General features: G+C 45.4%; 1 protein-coding gene across 1 annotated transcript in view; it reads right to left on the minus strand.

Annotated features, from left to right (window-relative positions):
• The window catches only part of ankrd27 (ankyrin repeat domain 27 (VPS9 domain)), a 115,005-nt gene that overhangs the window by 1,166 nt on the left and 101,461 nt on the right, over positions 1-12,378 (minus strand). Inside the window, 3 exon segments of the mRNA XM_085991572.1 lie at positions 867-939; positions 5,850-5,937; positions 6,319-6,433. Coding sequence (XP_085847698.1) covers positions 867-939; positions 5,850-5,937; positions 6,319-6,433 — 276 coding nt within the window.

Consider the following 12,378-nt stretch of genomic DNA (forward strand, 5'->3'; position numbering starts at 1 on the left):
ACTCAGAAATTGGAAGTACAATTTCAAATGACACCAAATTTGGGTGGGGTGTAGTTAATACAGGAGGAATATGACAAAATACAGGAAGACATTAATAAACTTGCAGAATAGGTGTATAATTGGCAAATGAACTTCAATATCAAGAAGTGCGAGGTACATTTTGGTAGGAAGTATAAGGAGGCCACATACTCCTTGGAAAATAAATGTCAAAGGGGTAGAAGAACAGAGATCTGGGTGTACAGATACACAAATCACTAAAAAAGGCAAACAAAGCACTAGAGTTCATTTCTAGAGGGATAGAATTGAAAAGCAGAGAATTTATGTTAAACTTATATAAAACCTTGGTTGGACCACTGAACAGTTCTGGTCTCCATATTATAAAAAGGATATAGAGGCACTGGAGAAGGTGCAAGAAAAATTTACTAGAATGATACCAGAACTGAGAGGTTTTTAAGATTATGAAAGGGTTTGATAAGGTAGATGTAGAGAAGATTTTTCCACTTGCGGGCGAGACCAGAACTAGGGGCCATAAATATAAGATAGTCACTAATATTTAGGAGAAGCATCTTTACTCAGTGGTTAGAATGTGGAACTCTCTACCACAAGGAGTAGTTGAGGCAAATAGCATAAATGCATTCTTGGGGAAACTCAAAGCACATGAGGGAGAAAGGAGTCGAAGGATATGCTGATGGAGTTAGATGAAGATGGGTGGGAGGAGGCTCATGTGGATCATAAACACCGGCATAGACCTGTTGGGCTGAATGGCCTGTTTCTGTGCTGTAAATACTTTACACATTGTGGAAGTGCATCAAATGGCTTCATGATTTTCTTATACGCAATGAGGTTAATCTAGTTAGGTTTCATACCTGATGGATTAAGTGTTCATCAAATTTAGGGATACTTTTATCTCTCATCACAGTCTTTCTTAAATTCTTGGATCTACAAAGATTTAACCAAAATAATTTTTGAATAGTCTTAAAGAAACAGTCACATTAAGAACAAGGCATAGAAATATATATATATTTTTTTTTTAAAGTCCCTCCATCCCATTTGATCTCATTCTCACAGAAACACTAATCCTACTGTCTTCCAGTTGCTTCTTAAGTGAGTCAGGCAATAGTACAGTTTCATCATTATTTTTTCCTCCTCTTTCCCCAAATTACATTTTTGGATTTTTACTCTAGATAATTTTCCCAGGTTCATCATCTCAGACCACTCCAGTAAGTGAGTCCTTGCTCCTTATAGCGTAAAATGTGTATTTACCTACTATAGTAAAAGATAGGGAGAGCTGAGAGCTCCGTATAAAGCAACAAACCCTGTTGCTTAGCAACAGGTTCAGAACAATGGCCACAAGTTCCAAGCGTCTCTGTAGCTTAGCAACAGCTGCAGCCACACCCTTGCACAACAACGGATGGAGGAAGGCAAGTACAATATGAAGTAAAACTTACCTGAACTACTGCTGAATTTTGCCGGTTAACCGAGATTTCCGGTTATTTAGGTTCCGGTAAATCGAAAGTTTCCTGTAATCTGTAGTGAGCCCAGGGATAGAACAGAAAACCCTCTCCACTGCATTTCAAGTTACTTGTAATATAATGTGCAGCGGGAGGCAACTTCCATAAAAAACAGGCAACCAGACCACTTAAACGAGTGGCTAACAGCACCGAAGCAGAACCGATATTTGTAACAAAACTGCCTAATTAGAAACTAATACAAACAGAAAATACTGCAGATGCTGGAAATCTGAAATAAAAACAGAAAATGCTGGAGAAACTCAGCAGGTCAGGCAGCATCTGTGAAGAGAGAAACAGAGTTACCGTTTCAGGTCGATGAGTTCTGACGAAAGGTCATCAACCTGAAACGTTAACTCGGTTTCTCTCTTCACAGGTGCTGCCTGACCTGCTGAGTTTCTCCAGCATTTTCTGTTTTTATTACTTAATTAGAACACCATAGACTGAGAAATACTTTTCAAAATTTGACCGACAGAGGCAATTTAAATATAGTTTTTTTAAACTCAAATAGAGCTGCTAATCAAACATACATACAAACAAATCCCACCAGATGTTTGCATTTGAATTGAATGGTTTGGCCCCTCCCTTGGATATCTGACCAGACTTCGGGGGTGATTTCACTTTGTCCTGACATTGGGCAGGCAGTGCCTGATGTCCTTGTCAAGAGGGCCAAGCCATTTTGAGGGCTTGTCTCATTTCCATTTGATTGGTGAGCTGTGAGCACTGAACCAGTAGGAGTAGACACAAAATCCAGTAGCTCCTCCACAGAGCCAAGCCAGAAGTAAGATTTCTGGCTATATTTTCTGAGAGGCCACTGAACGCATGTTACCAATTGGCAGAGTGTACGCAATACATGCCTGCCCATCAGTACCTGAAAAATAGGGTCCCACAAATGGCGTAAACCCCGATTAGCATATTAAAACTAATTCCCTGCTGAAATGGGCAGGCTCTCTGGCCACCCATTTCCAGGAATGGTCGAAAATGGCAGCAAGAATGAGGTGGTATTTGCTGCATCACGATTTTCAGAGCATTACTGCCCCATTCCTGCTCAGTAGAGGCCTCATAATCGCCCCCATAATGTCTATATTCTTGGGTTGAGTATCACAACAATCTGGACCCATTTTCTTTGAGTGAACTTTTTTTTTTTTAAGCCCCATATGCATTGTGGCCGAAAGAACCAATAGCAGGATACATCAGAATGACTCCGATATGATCTAAGCCCCAAGGGCACATACAATAGAAATTTTACCATGACTAGCCCAGCCTCTATCAGCTGACAGAATGTGGGTTTGTAACAAAGTGAGACTGAACGTCCAGCATCTCCGCTACTCCATTGAGGTAGAAGTTTCAGCTGCGACCTTGATATTCTGCAGAAGAACTGAAAATTTATCCCAACTGTGCGAGAAGCAGATTTCACTGCTTAGTCACACTGCTGTGAAGTTGGAGAAAGCTGTGTGTCTCACACATAAACATATAAGCATAGCTCACCAGCTTCCAACTGCTGGTACGATCTTTCAATGATTGAAAAGAATATAAACACATTAAAATGTGAATAATGATGCAGTGGATCAGAATTGGTTTTAATTTCAAAATTTTAAATTTTTAGTGGGCCTTTGCACTGGTAGATTTTATATTGCTGCCAATGCACATTCTTACCATTGTGAGACTGCATATTTCAGGTAGTCTTGCTAATGGAGTACGATTGTGCACTTCATGTTTTATACTGCACTTTTGGGACCATAAATCTGCTCAAAAGGACACCAAATTAACACCAATACTGTGATGTAAAAGCAGCACTGATGTACTTATAAGAATTAAATCCAAAACTGCTGCAGCTGATACTATGCTGCACAGAGATGCATAAATTGGGGCTCAAGACATGCTTGAGGTGGTACCTAATTTTTGGGTGCTAATTGACTGGTTCAGAATTGAAAAGTAAGAATTGGACTCCCTAATCTTTTTCAGAAATACAAATAGTTATGCACAATGCTGAATTTTTAAGCTATGAAGAATTGCATACTTTTTAAAGATTTATAAATGTAATGTAACTTTAAAAATTACAATTTTAACTTCCTTATAAAACTTACAAAAATAGATCATGAGTGTAAGTTTGCAGGGAACATAAAAACTGACTGTAAAAGCTTCTATAGATATGTGAAGAGAAAAAGATTGGTGAAGTCAAGCGTAGGTCCCTTGCAACCAGAATCAGGGGAATTTATAATGGGGAACAAAGAAATGGCATCCAATTAAATACATACTTTGGTTCTGTCTTCACAAAGGAGGACACAAATAACCTCCCAGAGATGTCAGGGAAGATAGGGTCTAATGAGAGGGAGGAATGAATTGAATGAAATCAGTATTTGTAGGGAAATGGTGTTAGGGAAATTGATGGGATTGAAGGCCGATAAATCCCCAGGGCCTGATAATCTACATCCTAGGGTACTTAAGGAAGTGGCCTAGAAATAGTAGATGCATTGCTGGTCATCTTCCAAAATTCTATAGACTCGAACAGTTCCCATGGATTGGAGGATAGCTAATGTAACCCCACTATTTAAAAAAGGTGGTAGAGAGAAAACGGGGAATTATAGACCGGTAAGCCTGACATCGGTAGTGGGGAAAATGCTAGAGTCCATTATAAAAGATGTAATGGCAGAGCACTTGGAAAACAGTGACAGGGTCGGACAAAGTCAACATGGATTTACAAAAGGTAAATCGTGCTTGACTAATCTACTGGAACTTTTTGAGGAGGTAACTGGAAGAATAGATAAGGGAGAACTAGTGGATGTGGTGTATTTGGACTTTCAGAAGGCTTTCAATAAGGTCCCGCATAAGAGATTAGTGTGCAAAGTTAAAGCACATGGGATTGGGGGTAATTTACTGTCTTGGATAGAGAACTGGTTGGCAGACAGGAAGCAAAGAGTTGGAATAAACGGGTCTTTTTCCGAGTGGCAGGCAGTGAATAGTGGGGTACTGCAGGGATCGGTGCTAGGACCCCAGCTATTCACAATATATATATATAAATAAATGATCTAGATGAGGGAACTAGATGTAATATCTCCAAGTTTGCAGACGACAAAGCTGGGTGGGCGTGTGTGCTGTGAGGAGGATGCAGAGAAACTCCAGTATGATTTGTACAGGTTGGGTGATTGAGCAGATGCAGTATAATGTGGATAAATGCGAGGTTATCCACTTCGGTGGCAAAAACAGGAAGACAGATTATTATCTGAACGGCAATAGATTGGGAAAAGGGGAAGTGCAACGAGACCTGGATGTCCTTGTGCACCAGTCGCTAAAGGTAAGCATGCAGGTGCAGCAGGCGGTTAAGGCGGCAAATGGTATGTTGGCCTTCATAGCGAGAGGATTCGAGTACAGGAGCAAGGATGTCTTGCTGCAGTTGTACAGGGCCTTGGTGAGACCACATCTTGAGTATTGTGTGCAGTTTTAGTTGCCTTATCTGAGGAAGGATGTTCTTGCCATGGAGAGAGTGCAGCGAAGATTCACCAGACTGATACCTGGGATGGCAGGAATGACGTATGAGGAGAGATTGGGTCGATTAGGCTTATATTCGCTGGAGTTTAGAAGAATGAGAGGGGATCTCATTGAAACGTATAAAATTCTAACAGGACTAGACAGACTAGATGCAGGAAGGATGTTCCCGATGGCGGGGGAGTCCAGAACCAGGGGTCACAGTCTAAGGATAAGGGGTAAGCCATTTAGGACTGAGATGAGGAGGGATTTCTTCACCCAGAGAGTGGTGAACCTGTGGAATTCTCTACCACAAAAGGCAGTTGAGGTCAATTCATTAAATATATTTAAGGAGGAGTTAGATATATTTCTCAAGGCTAAAGGGATCAAGGGATATGGGGAGAAAGCAGGGACAGGGTACTGAATTTGGATGATCAGCCATGATCTCATTAAATGGCGGAACAGGCTTGAGCGGCCGAATGGCCTACTCCTGCTCCTATCTTCTATGTTTCTATGTAATGATAACAGGTTAAAAATGGGGCATTTGATGTACTGACTTATGAACCAGCCAATCAGGAATAAGCTACAAAAATCAGGGACTATTGGTTTGGACTGCATTACAGTTCAAGGAGGAGCAGCTTCCCCTGCACCCACCACTGTTTGAATTGTCCCATCCTAGACAATTTGGCACATTTGAAAGATGTACTTCAACTTAAGCTTTACGATTTAAGAAAAATCCAGAAAGCGATCTCTGCAAAAGGTTGTTATACAGATCAAAAGTAGCTTAACTGAATCAAACCTGGCATTGATAGCAGCCAGCAGAATTTGTTTTTACATTGTGAAACTGAATTTCTCCCACATTAGAGTTTTACTTACTTGTTAAATTTATGAATAGACTGCACAAGCTGGATCCTTTTACTGTTGGGTTCATCAATCGCTTCTAGCTTCTTAACAAACGTATCAGCTGAGAAGCAAAATAAATGGTTTGGTGAACTAAATCCAAGGCAAACAAGCAAACAGAATTTTCCTTTCCAATTTTCTCCCCTTTCCTGAAGACATTGACTTATTTATCAGAGTACGGTCCCACAAGTAGCAACCACCCTCTGGCTATTCAACCTCAAGAGGTATCACAGCCAAGCCCAATTCTGTCCTCACCTGATGTCCACACACAAGAACTTCCAGCTGCGGGAACCTTATTCCCATCCCTGATCCAGGGACACTGCTGTCAAATACAGCATTCGTACTACAACCTCAGTAAGATCAGCTAAACCAGCAAAGGATTTAAGAAAACCCTACAAATTAAGTCCAGAATAATTTACATGATTTACTTTGATGAACTTCTTACATTTCTTTTTGACATCTGCAGGCATTGGCTTCCGATCAGCATTTAGTCTGAATACACCGTCCACTTCAGTTATGTGAGCAGATACTGTTTCCAGGATCTTCAGGATCTCTACATTCTGAGCAAGTAAAATAGAAAACAAAATAATATACAATTTCTTCTGCTTGTGTGTATTATTCTTGAGTAGTCACATCAGTCTCCATTTCATCTGGGTTTAGCCATCATTTTTGTGGTAAACCACTGTTATAGTTATCACTGTATATTGTTCTCACTGTTCTCACTGTCACATCACTACACGAGGTCGCCTCTTGTCGCACTGTTATACCTGGGCTGACCACCTCCGACTCCGCCCATTACCTGCCCAGGTATAAAGGTAGCTGACTGGCTAGTATTCCTCCCTGTTGGATCGGATCACCCACGAGGGTGGGCTCTGTTATTTAGCCAATAAAAACCTTCAGTTACGTTCTTAACTCGTCGCCTTTTATTGGACTAATTGATAGGCATATCAATTTTATTGGCTAAATTTTAAAGATGTCTGATAATGAACAGCAACAGCAAGGAGCTCACCCAGCAGCACAGCAACAGCAGCCTCCAGACAACGGGCCACACCAGCCGGCTTGGCTGCAAGCCTTGAAACCACCATACCTGGATCTAAACCCACAGGCACCAAACTCAGCCAACGACTTCAAACACTGGCTGGACTGCTTCGAATCGTACCTGGAGGAAGCCGTCGTCCCTCAGAGATCCAAACTAAGAGTCCTGAAAGCCCAAGCGAGCCCGAGAGTATATACACTCATCCAGGACATGACTACGTACGACGACGCCATCAACCTACTGAAACAGCAGTACCGGAGCCCGGTAAACTACATGTACACTAGGCATCTCTTAAGATCTCGCCAGCAACAGCCAGGAGAATCGATAGCTGAATTTTCACGAGCGCTGAGACAACTCGGCAGGAACTGTGACTTTAAAGCGGTGACGGCTACTGCGAACATGGAAGACAATGTCCGCGACGCCTTGGTGAGAGGCCTACGTTCCGACTACACACGGCAAAGACTGCTTGAAGCTAAGGACATAGACCTGGACAAGGCCGAAGCCCTCGCCCTCACCCTAGAGGCCACCCAGCAAGACCAGGAAGCGTTTGCCAGGTACTATTCGCGACCCTGGGACTCGGGCCCGACCCCCACCCCACCACCCTTCACAGCGCTGCCCCCGGGACCTACCTCAGCGTCTGCATCACGGATCCGACCGGGCCCGCTAGCCCCGGTACCGGCCCCGACATCAGGCAACCCCGATCGGGCCGCTGGCTGCTTCTTTTGCGGCCAGGAGAAGCATCCGAGGTCGCGCTGCCCAGCCAAAAACTCGACCTGCAAAACCTGCCTCAAGAAAGGCCACTTCTCCAAGGCCTGCAGAAGCAAATCCTCAGAAGCCAGCAGTGCCTCATGCGAACCCTGGGGGCGGCCATCTTTGTGCGGGGCAGCCGAAGCCTGCAGAGCCTCATGGGAAAACCAGGGGCGGCCATCTTTGTGCGGGGCAGCCGAAGCCTGCAGAGCCTCATGGGAAAACCAGGGGCGGCCATCTTTGTGCGGGGCAGCCGAAGCCTGCAGAGCCTCATGGGAACAGCAGGGGCGGCCATCTTTGTGCGGGGCAAACGATTTAAACAGAGCCTCATGTGAACTACGGGGGCCGCCATCTTCGCCGCCATCTTGTCATGACAACGACGCGCTCATCTACACCCTAGCTTCCGTGACCCTGGATCAAGCCCGCCCGCACCACCTGGCCAGCTCAATGATGGACATCAAAGTCAACGGCCACGCCACGACCTGCCTGTTCGACAGCGGAAGCACGGAGAGCTTCATCCACCCAGACACGGTGAGCCACTACTCCCTCCCCGTCCTGCCAACGCGCAGCCGCATCTCGATGGCATCGAGGTCGCACGCCACAGACATCAGCGGCTACTGTGTCGTGACATTGTCGGTTAAAGGGACAGAGTATAAAAATTTTAAACTCCTCATACTCCCCCAGCTGTGCGCTGCCGTCATACTAGGGCTGGACTTCCAATCCCACCTCCAAAGTGTAACCCTAGCATACGGTGGACCCCTCCCCCCACTCACAGTCGACAACCAGCGAAAGTTAAACCGCCCACCGCGTAACACCTGCAGCCTATCCACCCTCAAGGTACCGCCACCTTCCCTGTTCGCTAACCTCACCCCCGACTGCAAACCTGTCGCTACTAAGAGCAGGCGGTACAGCGCTGGGGACAGAGCCTTCATTAGCTCTGAGGTGCAGCGACTCCTGAAAGAGGGCATTATTGAGGAGAGCAGCAGCCCCTGGCGTGCCCAGGTGGTGGTAGTCAAGACCGGCGACAAAAATCGCCTGGTTATCGACTACAGCCAGACCATAAACAGATACACCCAGCTGGACGCATACCCCCTCCCCCGCATATCGGACATGGTCAATGAGATTGCACAATACCGCGTATTCTCGACCATCGACCTCAAGTCGGCCTACCACCAACTCCCCATCAGCCCGGAGGACAGCCAGTACACCGCCTTCGAGGCGAATGGCCGCCTCTACCAATTCCTTAGGGTCCCCTTTGGTGTCACCAACGGGGTCTCGGTTTTCCAACGGGAGATGGACCGGATGGTTGACCAGAACGGACTACAGGCCACTTTCCCCTATCTCGATAACGTCACCATCTGCGGCCGCAACCGGCAGGACCATGACGTGAATCTGGAGAAATTCCTCCGTACGGCCCAACGGCTGAACCTCACCTACAATAAGGAGAAATGCGTGTTTAACACAGCGCGCCTTGCCATCCTTGGCTGTGTAGTAGAGAACGGAGTCATCGGCCCCGACCCCGAAAGAATGCGCCCCCTCATGGAGCTACCCCTCCCCCACTGTCCAAAAGCACTTAGGAGAACCCTGGGGCTTTTCGCCTACTATGCCCAATGGGTACCCAATTATGCGGACAAAGCCAGACCCCTCCTGAAAACCACATCCTTCCCCCTCACGGAAGAGGCGTGCGCGGCCTTCTCCCTCATTAAGGGAGACATAGCCAAGGCCACAATGCACGCAGTGGATGAGTCAATCCCCTTCCAAGTGGAGAGCGATGCATCCGACTTCGCCCTAGCCGCTACCCTTAACCAGGAGGGTAGGCCGGTAGCCTTCTTCTCAAGGACCCTACAGGGCCCCGAGACCCGACACTCGTCGGTCGAGAAGGAAGCCCAGGCAATTGTGGAGGCAGTACGGCGCTGGAGGCACTACTTGGCAGGCAAACGATTTACCCTCCTCACCGACCAACGCTCGGTTGCCTTCATGTTTAATAACAAGCTGAGGGGCAAGATCAAGAACGACAAAATCTTGAGGTGGAGAATCGAGCTTTCCACCTATGATTATGAGATCTTGTACCGGCCCGGTAAACTGAACGACCCCCCTGATGCTCTTTCACGCATTACATGCGCCAGCGCGCAAAGTGATAGACTTCAGACCCTCCACAATGACCTCTGCCTTAAAGTCTAAGGGCCTCCCAACCTCCCGCTGGCAAGAGGTCCTCCCGATTGCGCTGCACTCCATCCGGTCACTACTTTGCACTGCCATTAACACCACCCCCCATGCTCGAATGTTTGTCTTCCCCAGGAAGTCGACTACGGGAACCACCCTACCAACCTGGCTGACCTCTCCGGGACCCGTCTTGCTGCGAAAGCACGTGAGGGCCCATAAAACGGACCCCCTGGTCGAGAAGGTGAACCTCCTGCACGCCAACCCCCAGTACGCCTATGTGGCTTACCCAGACGGACGGGAGGACACTGTCTCCTTACGAGACCTCGCACCCTCACCCCCCCCTCCCAACCCCCCGAGTCCAGCCGAGGTAGACGGCATGCCGGAACCCCACGAGCCTTTGCCGACTACGCAGACACCAGCTTTAACACCGGATAATGTAACACCGCCGCTGCGACGATCGGAGAGGCTAACGAAGCCTCCGGACAGACTGACATACCAGAGCTGGTAATACACTTCACCCCGCCGGACTCTAATCTAAACAAGGGGTGAATGTGGTAAACCACTGTTATAGTTATCACTGTATATTGTTCTCACTGTTCTCACTGTCACATCACTACACGAGGTCGCCTCTTGTCGCACTGTTATACCTGGGCTGACCACCTCCGACTCCGCCCATTACCTGCCCAGGTATAAAGGTAGCTGACTGGCTAGTATTCCTCCCTGTTGGATCGGATCACCCACGAGGGTGGGCTCTGTTATTTAGCCAATAAAAACCTTCAGTTACGTTCTTAACTCGTCGCCTTTTATTGGACTAATTGATAGGCATATCAATTTTAATGTAACAAATTTGGCTCCTGTAACAACACTATACTCGCACAGGCACAAGTGATATCAATATTAAAGTGCTGTAAAGCTATGGGCTAAGTAGGAACGCAAGAACATAGGAATATGGAGTAGGCCATTCAGCCCCTCGAGCCTGCTCTGCTATTCAATTAGATCATAGCTGATTTGTATCTCAACTCCATTTACCTGCCTTTTCTCCATATCCCTTGATTCCCTTACCTAACAATCTATCGATCTCAGTCTTAAGCATTTCAATTGACCCAGCGTTCACATCCTTTTGGGTGGGGGGGGGGGGAAAAAGAGTTTTCCATTACCCTTTATGTGGAAAAAGTGCTTTCTGATTTCACTCTTAATGGCCTAACTCCAATTTTAAGTTTGTGCCCTCTTGTTCTGGATTTCCCCACCAGAGGAAATAGTTTCTCTGTATCTACCCTATCGAATTCCTTTATCATTTTAAAGATCTCAATAGATCAGCCCCTCAACCTTCTAAACTCAAGGGCATACAAGCCAAGATTAAGCAACCCATCTTCATAATTTAACCCTTAACAACTTGCATTTATATAGTGCCTTTAACGTAATAAAACATCCCAGGGTGCTTCACAGGAGCGTTATCAAACAAAATTTATTAGCAAGCCACATAAGGAGACATTAGGACAGGTGAACAAAAGCTTGGTCAATGAGGTAGGTTTTAAGGCGTGCGTTATGATTCTGCACTGTACCGCCTCCAAGGCCAATATACATCATTCTGCAGGGTCGGTGCCCAAAACTGAACGCAATACTCCAGATGGGGTCTGACCAAGGCTCTGTACAATTGAAGCATCGCATCCTCACTTTGGTATTCCAACCCCCTGGAGATAAAGACCAACATTCCATTAGCCCTTTTGATTACTTTTTGTACCGGTGTACTAACTAGCTTTTATTTCCCTGGAGACCACCAATTGTCACATTCCCTTTACCCCCACTCTCTGTCTCCCAACTCCTAACCAATTACCAACTGATGTCAAATGGTTTACAGAAAATCTTAATGTCATTCCTATTAGGAATATGGGTAGATAAATATTGGGTTCGTCTTTCTTGGATGTAAAATGGATGACCTCACACTTCCTCACATAGAACTCCATCTACCATAAATGGAAATCTTTAAATACTGAACAGCGCACAACTGACATTCTCTTAATGGAGTATTGTAAAGTGTAGAATGACAGTTCTGCTGCACATTCAAATCTTGGAAACTAGAATGCAAATCAGATAGAATTTAATTAATTAAGTTGCCTAGAGACAGTACCTATTTTATGCAAACCAGAAAAGATTTACATTTGAAGCAAAACATTTATAGGAACCTAAAAGCTACAAATCCTAGGTTAGCAGCGCACTGGCAATAAATAATTCAATACTAGCCTACAGCACAATGATGTGCAACATTCCTGGTACAGCCTCAAATATTTTTTAAGCTTTCAAACGTTATAAAATGAAAGGAAAAGAAATTAGTCAATTTACCAACTGCTGACAGCATAGTATAATACCACAGTGTAACAGAAAAAAATCCCTGCAGTGCAATATTCATATTTAATGACTCAGTAACTGAGTACAAGATCCAAATTAAATTTGGTAAAACCAGATGTGCATTAAAGAACACATAACTAAAAGATTAGTATTCAAGTATTATGCAACAATTCTCGAGCTAGACTTACCCTCATAAATGGAGTAAATAGTGAA

Source organism: Somniosus microcephalus, chromosome 6 (genome assembly GCF_052327205.1).
Source record: "Somniosus microcephalus isolate GS21.2 chromosome 6, FLI_Smic_1.0, whole genome shotgun sequence".
Classification (NCBI taxonomy): domain Eukaryota; kingdom Metazoa; phylum Chordata; class Chondrichthyes; order Squaliformes; family Somniosidae; genus Somniosus; species Somniosus microcephalus.